Source organism: Micromys minutus, assembly GCF_963924665.1.
Source record: "Micromys minutus genome assembly, chromosome: 2".
NCBI lineage: Eukaryota > Metazoa > Chordata > Mammalia > Rodentia > Muridae > Micromys > Micromys minutus.
This window is the reverse complement of record NC_137971.1, coordinates 89,734,871-89,754,925: the sequence shown is the minus strand read 5'-3', so window position 1 is coordinate 89,754,925 and position 20,055 is coordinate 89,734,871. Positions and strand designations below refer to the sequence as shown.

Here is a 20,055-nt window from a genome sequence, read left to right as displayed (position 1 = left end):
TCAGTTCCAAAATCTGCCATTGTTCAATTACACTATTGGAAAATATCTGACCACTTTTTGTTTCATCTCTCAGATGCAAAATGTTCTTTTTTCCCCTTTGTTGTCTTTTCTTCCTCTTCTCATCCACTCTTGCCCTTCTTTTCTGTGTGTGAGAAATCTGAATCATCTTTTCACCTGGCCTATATTGTTAGCCTTTTACTCACACTGCTTTATTAGCTCCAGCCCACCATGCAGCCACAGTTGATCAGCTAGTAGAAATAGTGCACTTTTTGCCCAGTATCATTCTGCAGAATATGGCCCGGGATGCCTTCAATATTTCTGCTCAAGCTAATTACATCTCTCTTTTAAATTTTCATCCAAAAAGAGAAGAAATCTTTTCCAAGTTTTTGGCCAGTATATTACAACATACTATCTTATCAGATATACAGTAACTAGAGGATGTAGAAGAAATACTGTAGAAAGAGAAGGTTGATTTCAATACCAAGTCACCTTGGGAAACAGTAATGATGGGGACATTTTATCTTCTAACTTGTCTGTGAAGAGCTTTACCTCAACCATGTAAGATCCATATTCATCTAACATGGTGTCAAATGCTGCCACAAAGGATTACCTTTTGATTATTTTAATGATATATAAATTTATTCTAAATTACCAATACAACCAACATAGAAGGTACTCTAGCATTTTATTTCACATTCCTAGAACCCTACACTTAGGCTGAATGGTCCATCTCTCTTTTTTTTCTGATTTATTAATATAAGCTTTGTGCAATGTCTGACATAAAAAGATTTATTTATACTCTGTTGGCCTTTTGGATGAAGAAACAAATTTTATGGAAGCATTAATAACTATGCCAATGAATATACTCTGACATTTAGTGGGGTACTGTGGAAGGATTATGAAGATGCACTTTTGAAAACAGTGGCCTGAGAACTAATGCCAATTTTTCAACTAGATTCCACTGAGGGTTTTTTGTGTTTGCCCTACGTAAGTATTTAGTGTAGTCAAAGACTGTTGGAAGAACTAAAGGGAGGGAGGGAGGGAGAGAGACAGAAGGAGGAAGAGAAGAATAAAGAAATAGTCATTGCAAAATATAGGTTTTTGTTACCCTAATTTATGCTCCTGGCAGACTGTGCTACCAGCCCTGCACAGGTTCTCTCTGATCTGTGGAGAAAGACACACACACATTAACTTACTTTTCAATCTGCTTTATTAACTCAATTGCTAGGCACTCTAATCTGTTGCAGCTAGCATGCCCTTCCCAATACACTTGCTCAGAACCCTAAACTTGCCCTCAACTTTAGTTGCTCAGTTACTTTTTCTTTGTCCAGCAACCCCAAAGTGCCCTCTGCCTAGATACATTTTTATTCTCCCACCTGGGGGAACATCCTATAGCTGATCCACCTGTGATCTCACATGGCTGGTCACCTTTTCTCCCTCCAAAGCATCGTGAATTCTTCCTTTCTCTTCCTCCATCTTTCAGCCTGTGTGCAGGAACCTGAAAGTCTCACCTCTTTCCTTCTCCTCAACACTTGACCACTGGCATCTTCATTGATCTATCAAGAACTGAAAGGATAAAAAATATAGCCTAACCTCTCCAAGGACCCCAAGCTAAAGGAGCCTTAACCCCCACGCCTAAGAACCCTTAAATAACTCAAATTCCAGACCCTGCCCGCTGCCAGTAAGTAGATATAACGTCACACCTTGCTGTTCCAGAACCTGCTTTCTGTATAAAACTGGGTGAAAGGGCACAGGACAGGCCCTTGGATACTCAATCTGGGCCTAGTAAGTTAATAGGAGATAAGCTGACTGAACCACTTATCTGGCTTCTGCAAACTGCTTGTACCATAGAATCCCCCGCCCTGCCCTAGTGACTTATCCTGACTGCCATTGTCACCCCCACCCAGGAGACAATGCAAATACAGACCTCTGAGACTAGGGAACTGATTGGTCCATGGAGCGTGGGCTTAGATAGTTTAACATGATTGGTCCATGAAGCACGGGCTTAGATAACTTAAAATGATTGGTTTGTGATTTGTGAGCTTTGCTATGATTGGTTTATGATTCGAGGGCCTTGTGAACCCTATAAAAACTGTCCTGCACTCAGGGTCCACAGTTCTCTACCCCTGCGTGGTGTATGACTGTGGGCCCTGGTGCACTTGGAATAAAAATCCTCTTGCAGTTTGCATCAAAACTGCTTCTCATGAGTGATTTGGGGTGTCACCTTTCCTAGGACAGAGCATGGGGGTCCTTGCTTTGAGGATCTAAAAGAACCAGTTGGGAGAGAGCCAGAGTCTGCCAACTGCCATCAGGACTCATGGCCTGACTACAGACTGCTGCGTGCCCAGAGTAGACTCAAGAGGCTCTTGGTCTTGAACCCATGAGTGAATCCTCACTTAAAGCAATACAGGAGAACATAGTAAACAAATAGAAGCCCCTAAAAAGGAAACACAAAAATCACTTAAAGAGCTACAGGAAAACACAACCAAAAAGGTGAAGAAATTGAAAACCGAAATAGAAACAATAAAGAAATCATGAAAGGAGACATCACTGGAGAGGATAACTCAACACTCTGTGTGCCTCCATTAAGAACCTGGAGAAAGCATACACTAGCAGCTTGCCAACACACCTGAGTGCTCTAGAACAAAAAGAAGCATTTACACCCAAGAGGAGAAGAGAGCAGGAAATAATCCAAATCAGAGCTGAAATCAACCAAGTAGTAACAAAAAGAATTATACAAAGAATCAAGAAAACCAGAATCTCATTCTTTGAGAAAATCAACAAGATTTATAAAAGGTTAGCCAGAATAACTAGAGAGCTCAGAGAGAGTATCCAAATTAACAAAATCAGAAATGAAAGGGGAGACATAACAACAAAAACTGAGGAAATTCATGAAATCATCAGATCCTACTATGAAAGCTTATACTCAACAAAACTGAAAAAATATGGACAATTTTCTAGAAAGATACCAAATTTAAATCAGGATCAGATAAACCGTTTAAATGGTCCCATAACACCTAAAGAAACAGAAGCAGTCATCAAAAGCCTCCCAACCATAAAAATCCAAGAACCAGATGGGTTCAGTGAAAAATTCTATTATACATTTATAGAAGTCCTAATACCAATACTCTCCAAACTATTCCACAAAATAGAAACAGAAGAAACACTACGAAACTCATTCTTTGAAGCTACAATTACATTCATTTCTAAACCACACAAAGACCCTACAAAGAAAGAAAACTTCAGACCAATTTCCCTCATAAACATCAGTGCATAAAATACTCAACAAAATTCTTGTAAACTGAATTTAAGAGCACATCAAAATGATTATTCATTACAATCAAGTAGCCTTTCTCCCAGGGATGCAGGGATGATTCAATATCTGGAAATCCATGAATGTAATCCACTATATAAACAAACTCAAGAAGAAAACCACATGATTAACTCATTTTTCATGGTGAAAAAAGCATTTGACAAAATTCAACACCTCCTCCATTTTTGGGAGATATGCCCACCCCCTATCAGCTAAGGGTTAGTTGAACTGCCTGCTTGCATGCCTTGACTTTGGGAAAACAACATGTCTTCCTTTGGAATATTATTTGGTCCAGTCAGAAGCATACTCCATACCTGTACCTGTTTCTGTTCCAGCTTTTGGCTACTTCAGAATATAGACTTCACCCCAGGGGGTAAGGATTCCTCTCAGCAGCTAGGGAATTTGCATACTGCCTTTGTAACTACCTTTGAAAGAGAGCTGGAGCCAGTTGGAGTTGTTAGAGTTTGGAGTAAAGCAGTATTTTCTGGTAACTGGACTAATTGAGTTGTGTCTTACTTTTCAAACCCTGAGGCCTTCACCCAATTCTGGGTAGATTAACACTGTTACTCCATGCTAAAAGTCTTGGATCAGGAATTCAAGGTCTATACCTAAACAGACTAAAAACAGTATACAGCAAATCAGTAGTCAGCATCAAGCTAAATGTTGAGAAACTTGAAGCAATCCCACTAGAATCAGGGACTAGACAAGGCTGCCCATTATCTCCCTACCTATTCAATATAGTACTAGAAGTCCTAGCCAGAGCAATTAGAGAGAAAAAAAAAGTCAAAGGGATACAAATTGGAAAGGAAGAACTTAAAATATTACCTTTTGCTGTGCAGAGCATTTTGGCACCACTGGACAGTTGGCAGCAGGAACTTTTTACATCACCAAAGACAATCAGAAGCTAGCTAAGGCAGGAATCTGACTCTGGCCCTAGACTCAGAAAACTGGCCCAGATTAAGAACATTTGCATTTGAAACTCAGGGCAGAACACTTAGAATTGAAGCTCTGGGAAGAACATTTACATTTACAGTTCAGGGCAGGTTCAGTAGATGTAGGTGTGGCAGTCTCTTTGTCACTTGAGACCTCCTCTTGTCCTGATCTTTACACCCATCCTTTAGAAAGATGTTTACAGAATTTTTTGATTATTAACTTGCTTGTTCCTGAAAGACCAGGATAAATCTTGACCCCCTAACAGGTAAAGTAGAAGACCCCTAGCAGGTAAAGTAGAGCCAAAAATGTAGGATAGCAGGTTCAGTGACTCTGTTTAAGGAACTGGCTGACCATAAAGAATTTATTGTCTTAAGGTCAGGGTGACTCTGTTTCAGAAACTGACTGACCATAAAAACATAAAAGTTAAATCACACATCATAAACGATTTTGAGAAACCGGATATTCCTCTTGCGATTCTTCTCTGGTAATTTTCACCTTATAGGCAATCTTGAGAAAAAAGGTATTTCTCTTATGATTCTTCACTGGTATTTTTGGTATTTTCCAATGACTTCTCCCCCCCCCATTGTGGTTTGTTTCCTTTAAAACCCCCTTCTTCCAGCAACTTGGGGTCAAATTCTTCTACTCCTGCATGGGATATGAGTCTCGACCCCAGTGCATGAAAGACCCCCGAAGGGAGACCCTCACTCAAATCTCAGGAGAGGCATGCACCCAGGGAGGCACCGAGACCAGACTTACTGCAATCACAGGAGGAAGTTTATTGAAAGTGAAACAGAGTGAGATCTCAGGCCAGCATGCTGGGGTCGAGACTCATACACCACGCAGGGGTATAGGAGTTCGACCCCGGCCTGAACTTGTAACGGGCTTATAAAGGCAAAAACCACAAAAGAGGGGGAGGACAGGGGGAATGAGGAAATTCGAAGGGGACAATGAGGAAATTCAAAGGGGAAGAATCATACATTTTTTATCAATACACCCGGGGCACACCTAGGGCGTTGAAACATTCCACAGAGGACCTTCTGTGGTTATTCTGGGAACTCAAATCTCAAGAAAGTTTCGGGAGCGATTTCCTGCAGAGGAGAGGGCCCAAGGGCAAGGAATCAGTGTCTTTTGACAACCTTTTACTCTTCATTCCCCCGTTTTTCTTTTTGTAAAAAGCTCTAATCTTAGAGCGATCCCTCAGCTTCTTGTAATATCTGGTATTGTTGTCTTAGAACCATTACCTGTACAGCACTCACCCTTTCTTTTATAAAAGTCACCAGTCAATTGAGGACGCATGGCCCAAAGGTTAGAATTAGCATTAAAATGAGTAAAGGCCCGACTAAAGTGGAGACTAGCATAGAGCACCAGGGTGACCAGTTAAACCAATTTTCATACCATCCTTGGTATGTTTCTCTTTCTTTTTTTTTTTTTTTTTTTGTTTTCTAGTCTTTCTCTAAGCTTTGCCATAGAATCTCTTATGACACCAGAATGATCTACGTAAAAGCAACATTCTTCTTTTAGGGCAGCACAGAGCCCTCCTTCCTTTAGAAAAAGCATATCTAATCCCCTCCTGTTCTGTAGCACTACCTCTGATAATGAAGTCAATGACTCTTCTAGTTTGGATATGGACTGTTCTAATGCTCCCAGGTCCACGTCCATAGCTGCTCTGAGTTCATTATAGTAGTAAGGTTGTTGGATGAGGGCAGCTGCTCCTGTTCCAATTCCTGCTGCCACTCCGAGTCCTAACAAGACAGCCTAGGTCAAAGTTATAGGTTCTCTCTCGTATCGAGTATGGTGTTCAAATTCATCTATAAACGAGGTATCATCATGATAAATGACCCTGGGCACCAGTTGGACTAAAACACAAAAGTCTTTAGTACTGTTAAATAGTGAAGTATGCAGGCAGGGGATCAGGCTGGTGCCACAAGTTTACCAGGTATCGGGAGTGGGTATTAGGTATTTATCTGGGCCTGCTGTCAGGTTGGAGATAGTTACATTACAGAGGGGCTGGTGTCTGGTAGGCACTCTTCCTATGCATAGCCCAGTTCCTGATACTACAGACAGGGTCAGCTTTCATTGGCTTCCCCAGGGGCAGCGTGAGTGGTCAGAAGTAGCATTATAGCTTCGTAGCTGAGCTATTCCTTCGTAGTAAGGGGGATTGGAAGCAAAACACAGCCAGCAGGACTGAGTAGCGGCAGGGTTAGTGCGGTTTAAAACAACAAATGCACTATCAAGCAGATTGAACAGGCGGTCCTCAGGTCTCATAGGGAGATAGGAGGGTGTGGTCAAAAGGGGATACGAGTCCTCCTTTGGTGACAGAGTGAGACGAGGAGGTCTCTCAGGCCTGGGTACAGGGTTATCAAGCACCAAATTGGGGCCTACGGTTCATGTGGGCGGACTCTCTATCTTTATCTTAATAACAAAAACGAATCCAGGGTCCCCTCTGCCAGTATAGACTCTCCATCCCTAACGGTTTCCTCTTACCCACTGACGATCTTGTTTTCCTTGTGGGGTGAAGCTGATATTTAGAGGGTTACAATAACTGTCTTTGCACGGTCCCTGAGGGCTACCCGAGCTTTCAGAGGCACACCCAGTCCTATAAGCTGGGTATTTGGATGGATCTCTTTCCCCTTTTTGTGGCTCCCCTGACTTATGACCCTTTTGAACTATAATTAGATCCCAAGTGGAGGAAGGGTTCCAGTAGGCTTCTCCCGTGGTCTCACATCCCCATTTACTACAAAAATAGTCTGAGGCCCCTTCACACCATCTCTTCATTTCCCTTGTGTCCCTGTCCGGGGCAGACATAGAAGTCTGCTGCCTGAAGGTTGGCTTGGAAAAACTGTCCTGAACACCCCAATGTGCTCCCTATGCCATGAGGGACACACTGTTCTTCTGGGGGTGGCTTTTCTAAATTGGTATAACTGGAAAGATCCCAGGCCATAGAGCCGGCTGCTAACTTACAGACATCGAGTGCAAGATCAGGCCACCAAGTCCAAGGGGGGTGCACTGCGGTTGTTGACCACATGACATCACCCTCTTCATTAAGCACTTCCTAGGTAAATTTTTGAGGGGCATGGGGGTTATTACCCAAGGTTGGGGCTAAGACGAAGGCGCAGCTTAAGAGGATCGTCACCAGCTGCCACTGTCCAATTGTCTTCATGGTTATCTTTGCCTTGACTGGGTGTCTTCTTTACATGGGAGGCATGGACCCAAGCAGCAATCCCATCGACCTTGACTGCCGAGGGGATAGTTAACAGCACCAGGTAGGGTCCCTTCCACCAGGGCTCAAGCGTGCCAGCGTGATGTCGACTGACCAGGACTGAGTCTCCGACCTGGAACCCGTGGGGCACCGCGGTGTTTCCTGGAGTGTAGGCTTCTTTGATTCGACTCCAGATCTGTGTTTTAATAACTTCTAAGGCCTTTAAGTGGGTAAATAGAACAGAGAAGGAGGGGGAGTTAGTGCTAGGATCCAATATCCCACACGACTCCATAAAGGGAGGTGGTCCCCCATGTAGGATTTCATAAGGGGTAAGGCCGAAATGCCCCGGTGAGTTTCGGACTCTAAGAAGCACAAAGGGGAGGAGGGTCACCCAGTCTTTGCTGCCGGTCTCAATAGCTAATTTAGTAAGGGTATCTTTTAGAGTTCTATTCATTCTTTCTACCTGTCCTGAGCTCTGGGGTCTGTAAGCACAATGTAATTTCCAATTAGTCCCCAATAAAAAGCTAATATCTAACTTACCTGGGCAACACAGATGGCCCATTGTCTGATCCAATTACCTTAGGGGTGCCAAACCTAGGGAAGATCTCTTCTGGAATCTTCTTAGCTATGACCATTGCTGCCATTTCTTTCTTTGTGGGGAGGCTTTTACCCGCCCAGAAAAGGTATCTATAAAGACTAATAGATACTTACATCTATATCTTCTTGGCTCAGTTCTGTAAAATCCACTTCTCAGTAAACCTCAGGTCTATCTTCTCTCCTCCCGGCCTTCTACATACATTTGCTTTCTAACATGGCACACAGTTATCTAGTCAAATCTGGCACAAAAGAATTTGACCTCAAGACAGTCTTTACAAGTTTGTCTACCTCTAGATGAGTCCATTGATGCGTTTTCTTCAAGTCCAGTACTGTACACCAGGTTCTGGATGGGGCAATGAGCTCAACAGGTTATAGGGCTTAAGTACTGTGAGGTGGAGTTCTGCCACCCATTTGTTTACCTCTCAGAGATCTTGAAATGTCCAGTAGTCATTGGTTCCATGTTTCCACACCAGTAGGAGAGGCACACGTCAGGATGATGGACACATACGAAGTTGTTGGAGTAACCGAATGATGAGTGTCTTGATCCTGTCTCATGCCTCCTTTGATATGGGGTACTAACGCACCACTAGCCTGGACTTTCAGCTCCATATGGGCAGGCGCTGGTTCTTAGCCTCCCTCATTCCTGCAGTCTCCGCCCAGGCCTGTGGATATGCCTGCAGCCACCAGTCCGTCTGATCTGAGGCAGGCTGTTTAGAGTTGGTACTCGTCCTCCAACTGGATGGTTAGCACCCGCACAGGCTCCCTTTCTGGACCTCTAACCTGTGGTCCATCAGAGTGGAAGTGAATCTGTGCCCCATCTTAGTCAGAAGGTCTCTCCCCAACAGGGTACAGGGACAGTCTGGCATTACAATGAATAAGTGGAATACCCGGCCCACTCCGAGATCCACAGATCTTCGGGTAGTCCATAAATATTCAAAACTTTGGGGTCACAGGTCCTGTTGCTGGGGTCTCCCTTTACTTCTTAGGGCAATTCTCAACCCGTCCCAGTGGCCTTTTTCTTTATAGTAAGCACATTGATCTTTGTCAAGAGGCTCCCTCCTAGTGCCAGACTTGTTTCCTAACTCCCTGGCCCTTCACTACTGTGGCCAAAATCCTACACATTCCTTTTTTGTCTACTACCCTCCAGTCCTCTCTTTCCTCTGCCTTCTGCTTCTCTCTTTCTCACTTCTCTTCCTCAGTCTCCTCCTTATGAAACACTTTCTCTGATTCCTTCACCAAATCCTGCAAGGTATAGTTTTGGAACCCCTCTAGCCATTGTAACTTTCTCTTAATATCTGATGCTGACTGCTGTATAAAGGCCATAGCTGCCTCTGCCTGCTGACCCTCAGAGGTTGGGTCAAAGTATAACCCCTGTAAAAATTCAAGAAACACAGACGGTGGTTCAACAGGTCCCTGAAGAACCTCTCTTACCTTAGCCAAATTTGTGGGTCGCCTTGCGGCTCCCTTGAGACCTGCCACTAGAGCCCGGAGGTAGACCGTGAGACCTCCCTACCTTCTGCAGAGTTGCAATCCCAGTCAGGGCGGATCAAGGGAAAAGCTGCATCTATAAGATTAGGGAGATTGGTGGGGGTCCCATCTGGTCCTGGAACATTTTTTCTAGCTTCCAGGAGGATCCTCTCCCTCTCTTCCGTAGTAAAGAAGACCTGCAAAAGCTGCTGGCAGTAGTCCCAAGTGGGCTGATGAGAAAACATCAGGGACTCAAGGAGTCCCGTCAGGCCCGAGGGGTTCTCTGAAAAAGAGGGGTGGTTAGTTTTCCAGTTATACATATTGGCTGATGAAAACAGCCAATATTGTAGTGGGACTAGTTCTCCCGGAGCTGGGGCGGGTCCATAAGCCCCTAATGTTAGGGCAATAGCAGAGCCAAGCCCCTCGCCATTTCCCTCCGGACTGTGACCCCGATAAAGAATAAAGAAAGATAAAGAATAAAAAGGTTAATATTCCTATAGTTATAAAGAAATTAGAAATTGATTTGTCTTAGTCCTAATGTTGACCTCAATTACTATATGTAAACAGAATCTCCTAAACTACCAAAGACATGCAAATAAAATATTCACAAGTGGTTTCATTTTTTTTTTTTTTTTTTGGTAAGGTCACATTTACTGTGAATACTCTTTCTTTTTCAACCATCCTGGAAACAATGTATAGTTTTCTTCTCTTCTCAGCATAACACAAACCTTTGTAAGACCCATCCAATCCTGCCACAGACATCAACCAATACTCCGAAGAATTCTAGTGGCAGAGCAAAGTAGTGTGGAGTAGGAAAGGGAAACAAGTAGCTTTGAGTACTTGAGAAATATCTTTTTGTGTATATGTGATAGAACAAATTGATCTTTCACAAAGAGGGACTTCATAATAACAACTTTGGCCAGACTTTGTGACACATGCTTTAGTATTTTAGACACATTCCTTAGTGTAAGAAGTAGGGGCACCTCTTTTGAGCATCTGCAAGACAATCGGATCTCACATTGTGACAGTTAATATTGATTATGTATCTCATAGTATCTAGGATACAAAGAGACAAGTGTTGGGTCACGTCCAAGAGGGATTTTCTAGATTAGGATAATTAAAGTCGAAGGACCCACCCTGAAGTGGGTGGCACTCTCCCATGGACAGCTTCCTGGGCTGAATGAAAAGGAGAAAGCAAGCTGAGCATTAACATTATCTATTCATTTTCTGACCCTAAAGAAATGTGACTCTCCTTGCAGCAAGCCACCCAAGTGCAGAGTCTGGAGCTGCGGTGGCATAAGTCATGGCTGGACAAGCTTTTAAGAAGTTTATTCAGCTCTTTGACAGAGTATTGGTTGAGAGGAGCGCTGCCGAAACTGTAACCAAAGGTGGCATTATGCTTCCAGAAAAGTCTCAAGGAAAAGTATTGAGTGGAACAGTCGTGGCTGTGGGATCAGGCAGGAAAGGAAAGTGTGGAGAGATTCCGCCTGTCAGTGTGAAAGTTGGAGATAAAGTTCTTCTCCCAGAATATGGAGGCACCAAAGTAGTTATAGATGACAAGGATTATTTCTTATTTAGAGATGGTGACATTCTTGGAAAGTATGTCGACTGAAGTCACTGTTGAAATGGTGTCACATGAAGCTGCCCATTCCACTGATGTTCTGGACTATTTCATCATGTAAATAAAAAAATTACCATGCCTCCCTTTTATAATAAACGGATGATGCCTAAACTGACAGCATTGTCTCTGAAGTTTAGTTTCACTGTACTGTTACAAACATTGCCAAATAAAGTGATGTGAGTGAACAAAAAAAAAAAAAAAAAAAAAAAAAAAGGAAAAAAAAAAAAAGAAAGAAAGAAATGTGACCAACCACCTGGGGCTCCTCTCAGCATGGCTTCCTTGCCATGATGGGCTGTGCTCCCTTGAGATGTAAGAACTAAAGCTTCCTCCTTAGAAGGTTTCTGTCAGGTGTTTTGTCACAGCACAAGCATCTCTACTTCTCTTTTTCTGGCCTATCTTCAAAAATGTGTCATAATTTCAACGATTCCTGTAGTTAGCTACAGTGATATTTCCGTTTCAAGTCAATAACTTTTGGTCCATCATTTCCTCAGGATTCAGCTTCACAAAATGAAATGCAATTGGGAAGCATTCCTTTCTAACATCCTTGAAGACCTTACAGAAGAAGTGATGGGAAAGTTTAAATACCAACTGAAAAATATAGCTCTTGCTAAAGACTACAGCCACATTAAACAAGGCACTCTGCCGAAGGAAACACGGCAGCACTACTTGCTGAAACACTGATCCAGCACTATGGGGAGGAATACTCCAAGACTGTGACCCACGGTGTTCTGAGAGCCTTAAACCAACGGAATCTGGAAGAGATGATCATTTCAAAAATGGGAAAATGTGAGTCTTGAATGAATCCATCCCTCTCTTTGCTAGTCATATTTAAGAACTTCGTGAAATCATCCCATTGCAAATATTTCAAGAGATGTTACCAGCAACACATATAAAGAGTGCTGTGTTTCATGATACTTTTAGAAAAATAATCTAGGGCTAGTGAGTCAACTCAGTAGTCAAACACTTGCCACACAAAACTCAATCCCTGGAATTCTTGTAAAGATTAAAAAAACAAACAAACAAAAAACCCAACTCCCTTAAATAGTTCTGACTTTCAGATACACATATGACATAGGCAACACATCAACATCATCACCACCATCATCCATTTAAAATAGTAATAATAAATAAGCTGAAATTCATATAATATTAGACAAACTATTTTAAAAGGAGCAATTTAGTACATTCACAATATGGTTCATTACTCTAAAACATGTGCCTCAGTAAGGAGTTTCCCCAGCTCCTCATGCTCCTAGATCCTAGAAACCAGCATGTTATATGTCTATGTATTTATTCCTTGTAGATATCCATCCAAATGTTTACATGTATAATTCTCTGCTTTTTAAAATTCTTCCCTTTTGAGCTGCATTCTTGCAGTGATATCCATATTTTATAAATGAATACTATTATTTAAATATATTTATAACACTTGATTTTTCTACTCAACTGCTAATGCATATTTAAGTTGATTCTATCTTTTGTCTATTGGGAATAATGCTATTACTAATATGCCCTGACAAGTACTTGCTAGAGTGCCAGTGTTCTAGCCGTTTGGGCACATGTTTAAAAGTAGAACTTCTAATATATATTATTTTGCTAGTACTATGGCTCGATAGGTCATAGAGGTGGAAGGAGAGACTGACTCCACAAAGCATGATTTCAATATATACACAGCTGTATACATCTTCCCTCTGCCCATTAAGAGTAAATAAAATTTTTTTTAAAAATAAATATATATATATATGTGTGTGTGTGTGTGTTTAACATTTTAAGGAACATAAAACTTTTCTACAGAGGGTGAACCATTTTGGATTCCTTCTACTTATTAAAAAAAATTCTGATTTACTTTTACCACTTCTCTAGCATTTATTATTTTCCATTTTTTGGTTATAAGAATCCTATATGAAGTACAAAGTGGTACCTCATGGTAGTTTGATTTGGAACAGCATTTTGTCTATTCAGTGGCCACTTTTATGATTTTTTTTTTGGGGGGGGACAAATGTCTATTGAATTCTTTTGCCTACTTTTTATTTATTTTTTTCCTTTCACCTAAGTGGCCATGCAATTTTTACTAAAGCCAGAAGGCGAGGAAGAATGCAGTGACAATTTTACAAATGGGTTATTTCAAAATTTTGTTTGTTTGCTCTCTGGTTGTAAGAGACTCTTAGCACACTGACATCAGGTCTGGTGGCCTGCCCGAAGAGAACTGAGTGCCAACGGAAGAGTTCTTCCCACTGAGCCCACCTGTGAGTCCAAGCTCTCTCTCCACTGATTGTCTGAGGAGGAACTCCAGGAACTCTCTGGGCACAGGGATTACAGTGAAGTCTGGGAAAGGACTGGTCCAGCATTCATCTCAGCTCAGAGGCACAGACAGATCAGGCACACTGACATCAGGACTGGCAGCCTGCCCACAGAGAATTGAAAACCCAGGGAGACACAGGAGCTCTTTCCCCACTGAACCCATGGGGGGGGGGAAGAGAGAGAGAGAAAGAGAGAGAGAGAGAGAGAGAGAGAGAGAGAGAGAGAGAGAGAGAGAGAGAGAGAGAGAGAGGAGAGAGGGAGAGAGGGAGAGAGAGAGAGAGGAGTAGAGGCCAGCCATGAGCACCTGGAGGTAGAGGGAAAAAGGGATGTCAGGTCACTGGGGCGAAGCATACCTGGCTAATGCAAGGTAATTGAGGGGTGGGTTTTACAGAATCCCAAAATTCCCCCATTTTGGTTTAATTAAAAAATATTAGAGGTAATGGTGGACCAGGAATAGGTTTGTTGTGGTCTTTTGACTGCTTTACGCTTGTTTGGGGCGACGTTTCTAGAGAGTCCAGAAAAGTGGGGGTAGGTCTTAGAATTGGCTTGTTCCCTTGTTGTCTAGGGTCTGTGGAACCATCTGAGGATAGGTCAGAAGGAACATGTCCAGTAGAAGTGGCTGTATCTGCCAAAGAAGGCTGAAGCATTTGTAGGTTGCTTCTCTGGAGCTGTCCTAGATGTAATGTGCGCTGGAACACACACATGTATAATTATGGGTAGAGATTAAGTACATTTGGAAGAAAGAAAAATTTTCAGGTGCAGTCCTAATGCTGCCATTTCTCCCCTTCTCTTATCGTAAAGAGGAGAAAAAGGCAAGGGGAGGCAGATGGTGAAAGGGGAACAAGGGCTGCGAGAGTCTCATTGGCTACTTCCTGCTGTCTTGGGGGCATTGTAGGGGGTGTAGCTTGTTTTCACCATTGGGGTCCACTTGGCAAATATTCACATCAGGCTCCTATGAAGAGTGGCTGGTAGTCCTTTAACAAGAACTAATTAATAGTTTGGTTAGAAATTTTCTGTGTCTATCATTGAAAAAGACAGAAGATTGATAAGGTTTGGAGCAAATTGCTACAGAATGTGTCCTGATGTCTTAGAACAGTTTGCCATGCCATGAAGAGGGATAGAGGAAAGGCGTGGAGTCATGGCAACAGACAAAGGGTGCGGTAAGGTTATTAGACAACATCACTGGGAAGGTTGTAAGTGGCAAATGTGAGTTTTTTCTAGGGGGCACGCATATCCAGCAATCTTTAAAATTTTTTTGAGTGTTGATAGTATTTACTGGAGACCCGGGTTGGTTTTTACAGTTGAGCTTACCAACACCTTCTGTCTCCTGGGATCCCATGGATCTTGTATGTGGAAGATTCTCTGTAGGCGTTTCGAGAACCACTTTAAAAGGGTCCTAGTAGGGTCTAGTAATTGGATGACAACAGGAGAATGATGTTTAGCAACAGAGGGGTCTTTGACATCTCAGACTCACTCTGGGTTCTACCTGAGAATCTGGTAAAGGAAACATGTTTGTGTTAGTAGGTTGATGGGCTAGAAGGAGCAGAGAGGTTGCTGGCGAGCTTGGGTTCAGAAGAATTGGAGGCGGGGGGCAAAGGAAATAGAGGCTCCCAACTTAGCTAGAAGATCTCTTTCCAATAAGGGGACAGGATATGTTGGCACTACCAAAAAGGAATAGGTGAGAGGTACGCCCCTAAAAATGTAAGTAAGTGTTGGGGTCTGGTGAGGAAGGTAAGGTCCTCCTACCCAACAATAGGAAAATGGGAGAGAGAAGTGTGTCTCCAAAACTCCATCAGGACTGAGTAAGTGGCCCCAGTGTCCAAGAGGAAGGAGATGGGCTTCCCACATACCATGATAGCTACTCGTGGCTCCCTGTTCGTGATGGCAGTGGTCAGGTCAGGGGAGCCTGGGCCTCTTCAGTTGTCCATAGCCAAGCCTAGAAGGCTGGAGGGTTATTTGGGCGTGATGTCCCTCTGTCCTGCATGACACAGGGCAATTGACAGCCCAGTGTTCCTCTGGATCGTACTTAGGACACGGCCCCTTTGGCTTGTGGGGGCTAGAGCAAGTTTTGGCCTAGTGGCTTGTTGACCACATCTGTAGCAGGGGCCCGGTGGTGTAGTAGTGGCTGGGGCTGGTCGGGAAGCCTTTGTCAGCATATGGTATTATTGTTTGAGAGCCGTTTTACCTTTCCCATGGTACACTTTAAAGGCCAGCACCAAGACTTCTGCCTGTGGAGTTAGGGGCCCCCTCTCTAGCTTTTTAAGCTAGTCTCTTGTGTCAGGGTAGCTCGGGGAGAAGAAATAGGTCATTAGAAGTTGTTTACCTTTTGGGTTTTCAGGGTCTAAGTTAGTGTCTATCTGTTTGATGGATCTCATCTGCATGCATTTTTTTTTCTGCTCCCAAACTCGCTGGCTTTCCTCAGGAAGTAAATTATTAGTGAGAATCATATGTAAAGTATGGAACATCAGACTATAAGATTGCGGTGCAGAAGAGGATAAGAGAGGGAGGGGAGGGGCATTGGCAGCAGTGCTTGAGGCCAAGTGTCTGGCCATGGAGGGGAGGGTTTTGAAAAGCTTAGAGTAGCATGAGTAGAAGCTGAGGCAGAGGTTTGGATTTTGAAGCAGAGAGAGGATGGCTCATTGGCTGGATTGAGAGTTGTGGTGTCATCTGTTATTTGCCTTATTGCTAAAAGGAGGAGTGTTAGAAGTCTGAGTGGGGCAGCTGCCTGCAGATGGAGTTCAGCCACGGGGGGTGGGGGGTGGGAGAGGGAGATGGTGCAGCAGCATCGGAGGTGGTGGTCAGTGACAGTGGTCAGCAGGAGTGGTTAGCAGAGGCTGTCAGCAGAAAGAGAGGCAGCGGAGTCGGTTAAGAGGAGCAGGCAACCGCAGCACCAGCCATGCAGCCGCCACTATTCTTGGGTGGCCAGCCAGGACTGAGGTCTCGAGAAAATCTAGGGTCTCTGTGCTGGACCAGGGGGAGATGCCGCCCAACCCCTCGGTGGGCGGGGGAGTACCTGTGCTGCTGCCGTGGCTGGGGACCACATGTGTGAACTGCTAAGCCACTGCTTCTAGGAAGCCCGCCTACCTGCAGGCACTATTGCTCTAGGCAGTTAGCTCCGCATCCTGCAGCAGGCCCAGACAACCAAGGTGCACCTCCCACAGGACTAGGTGCCTGCCCACCAGCTCCCAGCAGACAGAAAGAGTCTGAGACAGAGACAGGATGGAGAAAGCACATGTGGGATGGGAACAGCTAGGTCTAGCAGAGTCCCAAGCAGAGGCTAGGGGAGGAGCCAGACCTGCTCTTCACACAGCAAACTAGGTAACAGACAGCTAGCAAGGAAGTGCAGTTTATTGGGTTTTGTTTACTGTAAATTAAACCAAAGCATCCCAGGAAATAGGGACAAAGGTGGCGAGGACAAGCTCATGGGTGAGGATAGGGACAACTGCCATGGAGTGCTAAACTCGAGGCTGTGCTCCATTGAGACAGCCAATGAGTAAGAGTCGGCAATGGGGTTAAAATGGAGGCAGTGCTCCTCGGAGGAGGTGCTCCAGAATGAGATCCAGGCTCAGCCTGGCTCTAGTAAAAGGAGGGGGGGGGCAAGGGCAAAAGTCCTAGAATGGGGGTCAGTAAAAAACATCTGTCCTCAGGGGTAGCTCAGGAACACTTCCCTGGGGCCGTGTGGATGCTTACTCTGACCAATGTGGGGAGGGAGCTTACCAGGTCTTGGGCTAGAGGCATCTCCCTTGCCCCCAGACCTCGCTGCACCACCATCAGCCATATGCGCCCCCACTCTCTTCATCCTTCCCCTAACATTGGTGCCAAAACCCCGGAAGTCATCTTTTCACAACATTGGTGCCCCGTGTGAGGAGATTAGATTTCCTCACGACCAGATATCTCTTTTTCCTTTCATTCCGTGACTTTTAACAACTTTGAATTGGTTCTGGGACTCAAGAAAATGCAGGTTTCCATCCCAACGCTCTCTAGCCCAAGACCTGGTAAGCTCCCTCCCCACATTGGTCAGAGTAAGCCTCTGTGGAGCACAGCCTCTGAGTTTAGAGCCCCCATGGTAGCTATCCCTTTTCTCACCCATGGGCTTGTCTTCGCCACCTTTGTCCCTATTTCCTGGGATGCTTTGGTTTAATTTACAGTAAAGAGAAACCAATAAACTGCACTTCCTTGCTAGCTATCTATTACCTAGTTTTCTGTGTGAAGAGTGGGTCTGGCCCTGCTCCTAGCCTCCGCTCAGGACTCTGTTTGCTAGACCTAGCTGTTACCATTTTACATGTGCTTTCTCTGTCCCAGTCTTGGTCCCGGACTCTTTCTGTCTGTTGGGAGCAGGTGGGCAGGCTTCTGGTCCTGTGGGAGGTGCAGCCTTGGTTGTCTGTGCCTGTAGGATATGAGCTAATTTCCCAGAGCCAATAGAACCTGCCAGTAGGCAGGCTTCCTAGAAGCAGTGGCTTAGCAGATCACACACTTGTTCCCCCCCCCCCCATGGCGCCATGACAGCAGCACAGGTACTCCCCTGCCCACACCCACCTTGGGTATACTGCGCCCCCTGGCCAAAACCTGATTTGCCCTACTGCCACAGAACCACACCCCCTCTCTGTTTGTGTCTCCAGTGCATCAACTGCACTTTCTCACCTGTGTGCAGTAGTGCCTGTCTCAAAAAGCATGTTTTATTTCCCTTTACCATTTTCTTTTTTTTTTTTACACTAGCTAAATCATTTAATTTTAAGCATAAAAGTAATGAGGATAGTAATTTTTACCCACTGAATAAAACAGTCAATACGTTCAAAGTTTGGTTAGAATCAAGAGGTGCTTTAAAAGTAGTTTCTCACAAAATGCCCAAAACTTGGCATTACAGTGAAGAAACCAACCTCACTCCAAGGCAACACCGTCAGCAGCATCAGCAACAGGGCGAAATTCTTAATTCATGACAGGATGCAGGATTGAATATTGTAGACAACAGACCTATTCCTGAACAGTCAAAAGACAAACTCTGTCATTTTCCCGTGCAGAAGCTAAGCCAGGCACAGATGCACACCTGTGATCAGGGGCTCTGGGAGCTGAGGTCAGAGCTGGAGGCCACACTGCCCAGTGAGATGCTGTTATGAGAAAAAATCCAAGCAGTAAAAGCCAAAAAGAAAGTGGGAACTTGTTCCAGGCTGAAGTGAACTCGGACCTCTGCTGGAACAGCACATCCTGAACACAGGGCTTTCTTATTTAAAGGTATAAGTTCGGCAAAAATGGCACAGGTCTGAGGACTAAAGAACAGTACCACATCCATGTTGATTTTCTCACTTAAATGGCTGCACTGTTGAGAACATACGTTTTTGAAGAAAAGAAAAGGAAAAATATTGAGGTGACATGTCAATTTATTAAAAAAAGTGTAAGTTTTCAATCTGTTAATCTTTTTACTTGTAAGCTTTTTATACATTTCATTTTTTTTTCAAGAATTAAAAAAAACACAAAGAGGATGAAAGAATTTTTTGTCTAGATCACTTTGTCTGAATCATTAAGATTAAATGAAGCCTGTGACTTATACTCAGGGGCCTAAATTGTTTTCTGACAGTAACAGGCAATGAACTCTTCTGTTATTAGGATTTTGTCAGTTTTCAGTTTCTTGACATAATCAAACCAGCAGCAAACCAGTTAGAATTTTTCACTAAGTCAAGTTATCCAAAGTACTTCTGCGCACTGTTTCCGTGCTTAAACATTTTCCAGTTCTGTAATTTCTGTGCACAGGCAAGGGTATTTACACAACGGGGTTCACAATTCCTAACTCAGAAGTTTACTAAACATTATTTTTGCATCACACACAAAAATATTTTTCCATGAAGGCACCTTTTCATCTCATGTGATTTGTACTCCAATGTTTTTGTAGTAAAAATACAATTAAATATGAAACTAGGAAAATGTAGCATATAAAACTTAATGCAGAGCAACAAAAGTTACCATCTACCCATAGGAAAACTGCTGTGTCTCCTCTGAAAACCATATCTGAATGTAACCTTTTACAGTCATACTGAAACACACGCTGCAATCTTTCAACCGTAGATATCCTCAGATGTTTCCTTCAGATCATCAACTGTATTAAGTTGCCAGCACCTGCCGGGATCCACAAGACAGAGAGAAACTACTCAAGAGCAGTCATTTCTCAAGGTTTGAGAAATCTGGGCCACCCTTCGTATAGTTCCCTGAGATTTCTGCCCCACTGAAGTCAAAGCCAGGATTTTCTTTCTGGAATCGCTCTAATGTAAGTTTTCTCTGCATTTGGTCTTGCACCCAGGGGTCAGCTGCATATTCAGACTCTAGAAGAGAAGTCCAACAGTTCGCAGCATCTCTCTTGGTTTTTGTCAGGACAATGCGGACCATTTTTCTATCCTCTAGCGTCCATGTTCCTTCATCAGCGATTGTAGAATCAAACAATTTCCCCTTGAGGATCTCGCGGCCACCCACGGCCAGAGCCAAGTGCCGGCTCTGCAGACCACACTGGATGTCCTGCGCGCGAGTGCCCGGGGGCACCTGGACTTCAATGAACACCTCCTCCAGGGTCTGGTACCACTGTCCCCACGGAGTCCCGCAAGGGACCACCCCGCTGCGCTCCTCAAACGGGGCGGACAT

The 20,055-nt window shown here is 43.9% G+C and overlaps 2 protein-coding genes across 2 annotated transcripts; one reads left to right on the top strand and one right to left on the bottom strand.

The window, feature by feature from the left end:
* Positions 1–10,812: 10,812 nt before the first annotated feature.
* Positions 10,813–11,168, top strand: LOC308416054 (10 kDa heat shock protein, mitochondrial-like; the record flags this gene model as incomplete). The annotated part of the gene is made up of 1 exon (XM_080911084.1): positions 10,813–11,168. The coding sequence occupies one exon, from the start codon at positions 10,813–10,815 to the stop codon at positions 11,119–11,121; it is 309 nt and encodes a 102-aa protein (XP_080767210.1). The 3' UTR covers positions 11,122–11,168.
* Positions 11,169–18,919: 7,751 nt separating this feature from the next.
* LOC308416807 (nudC domain-containing protein 2-like) lies at positions 18,920–20,055 on the bottom strand (the record flags this gene model as incomplete). The annotated part of the gene is made up of 1 exon (XM_080911896.1): positions 18,920–20,055. One exon carries the CDS (start codon positions 20,053–20,055, stop codon positions 19,582–19,584), a length of 474 nt encoding a protein of 157 aa, XP_080768022.1. The 3' UTR covers positions 18,920–19,581.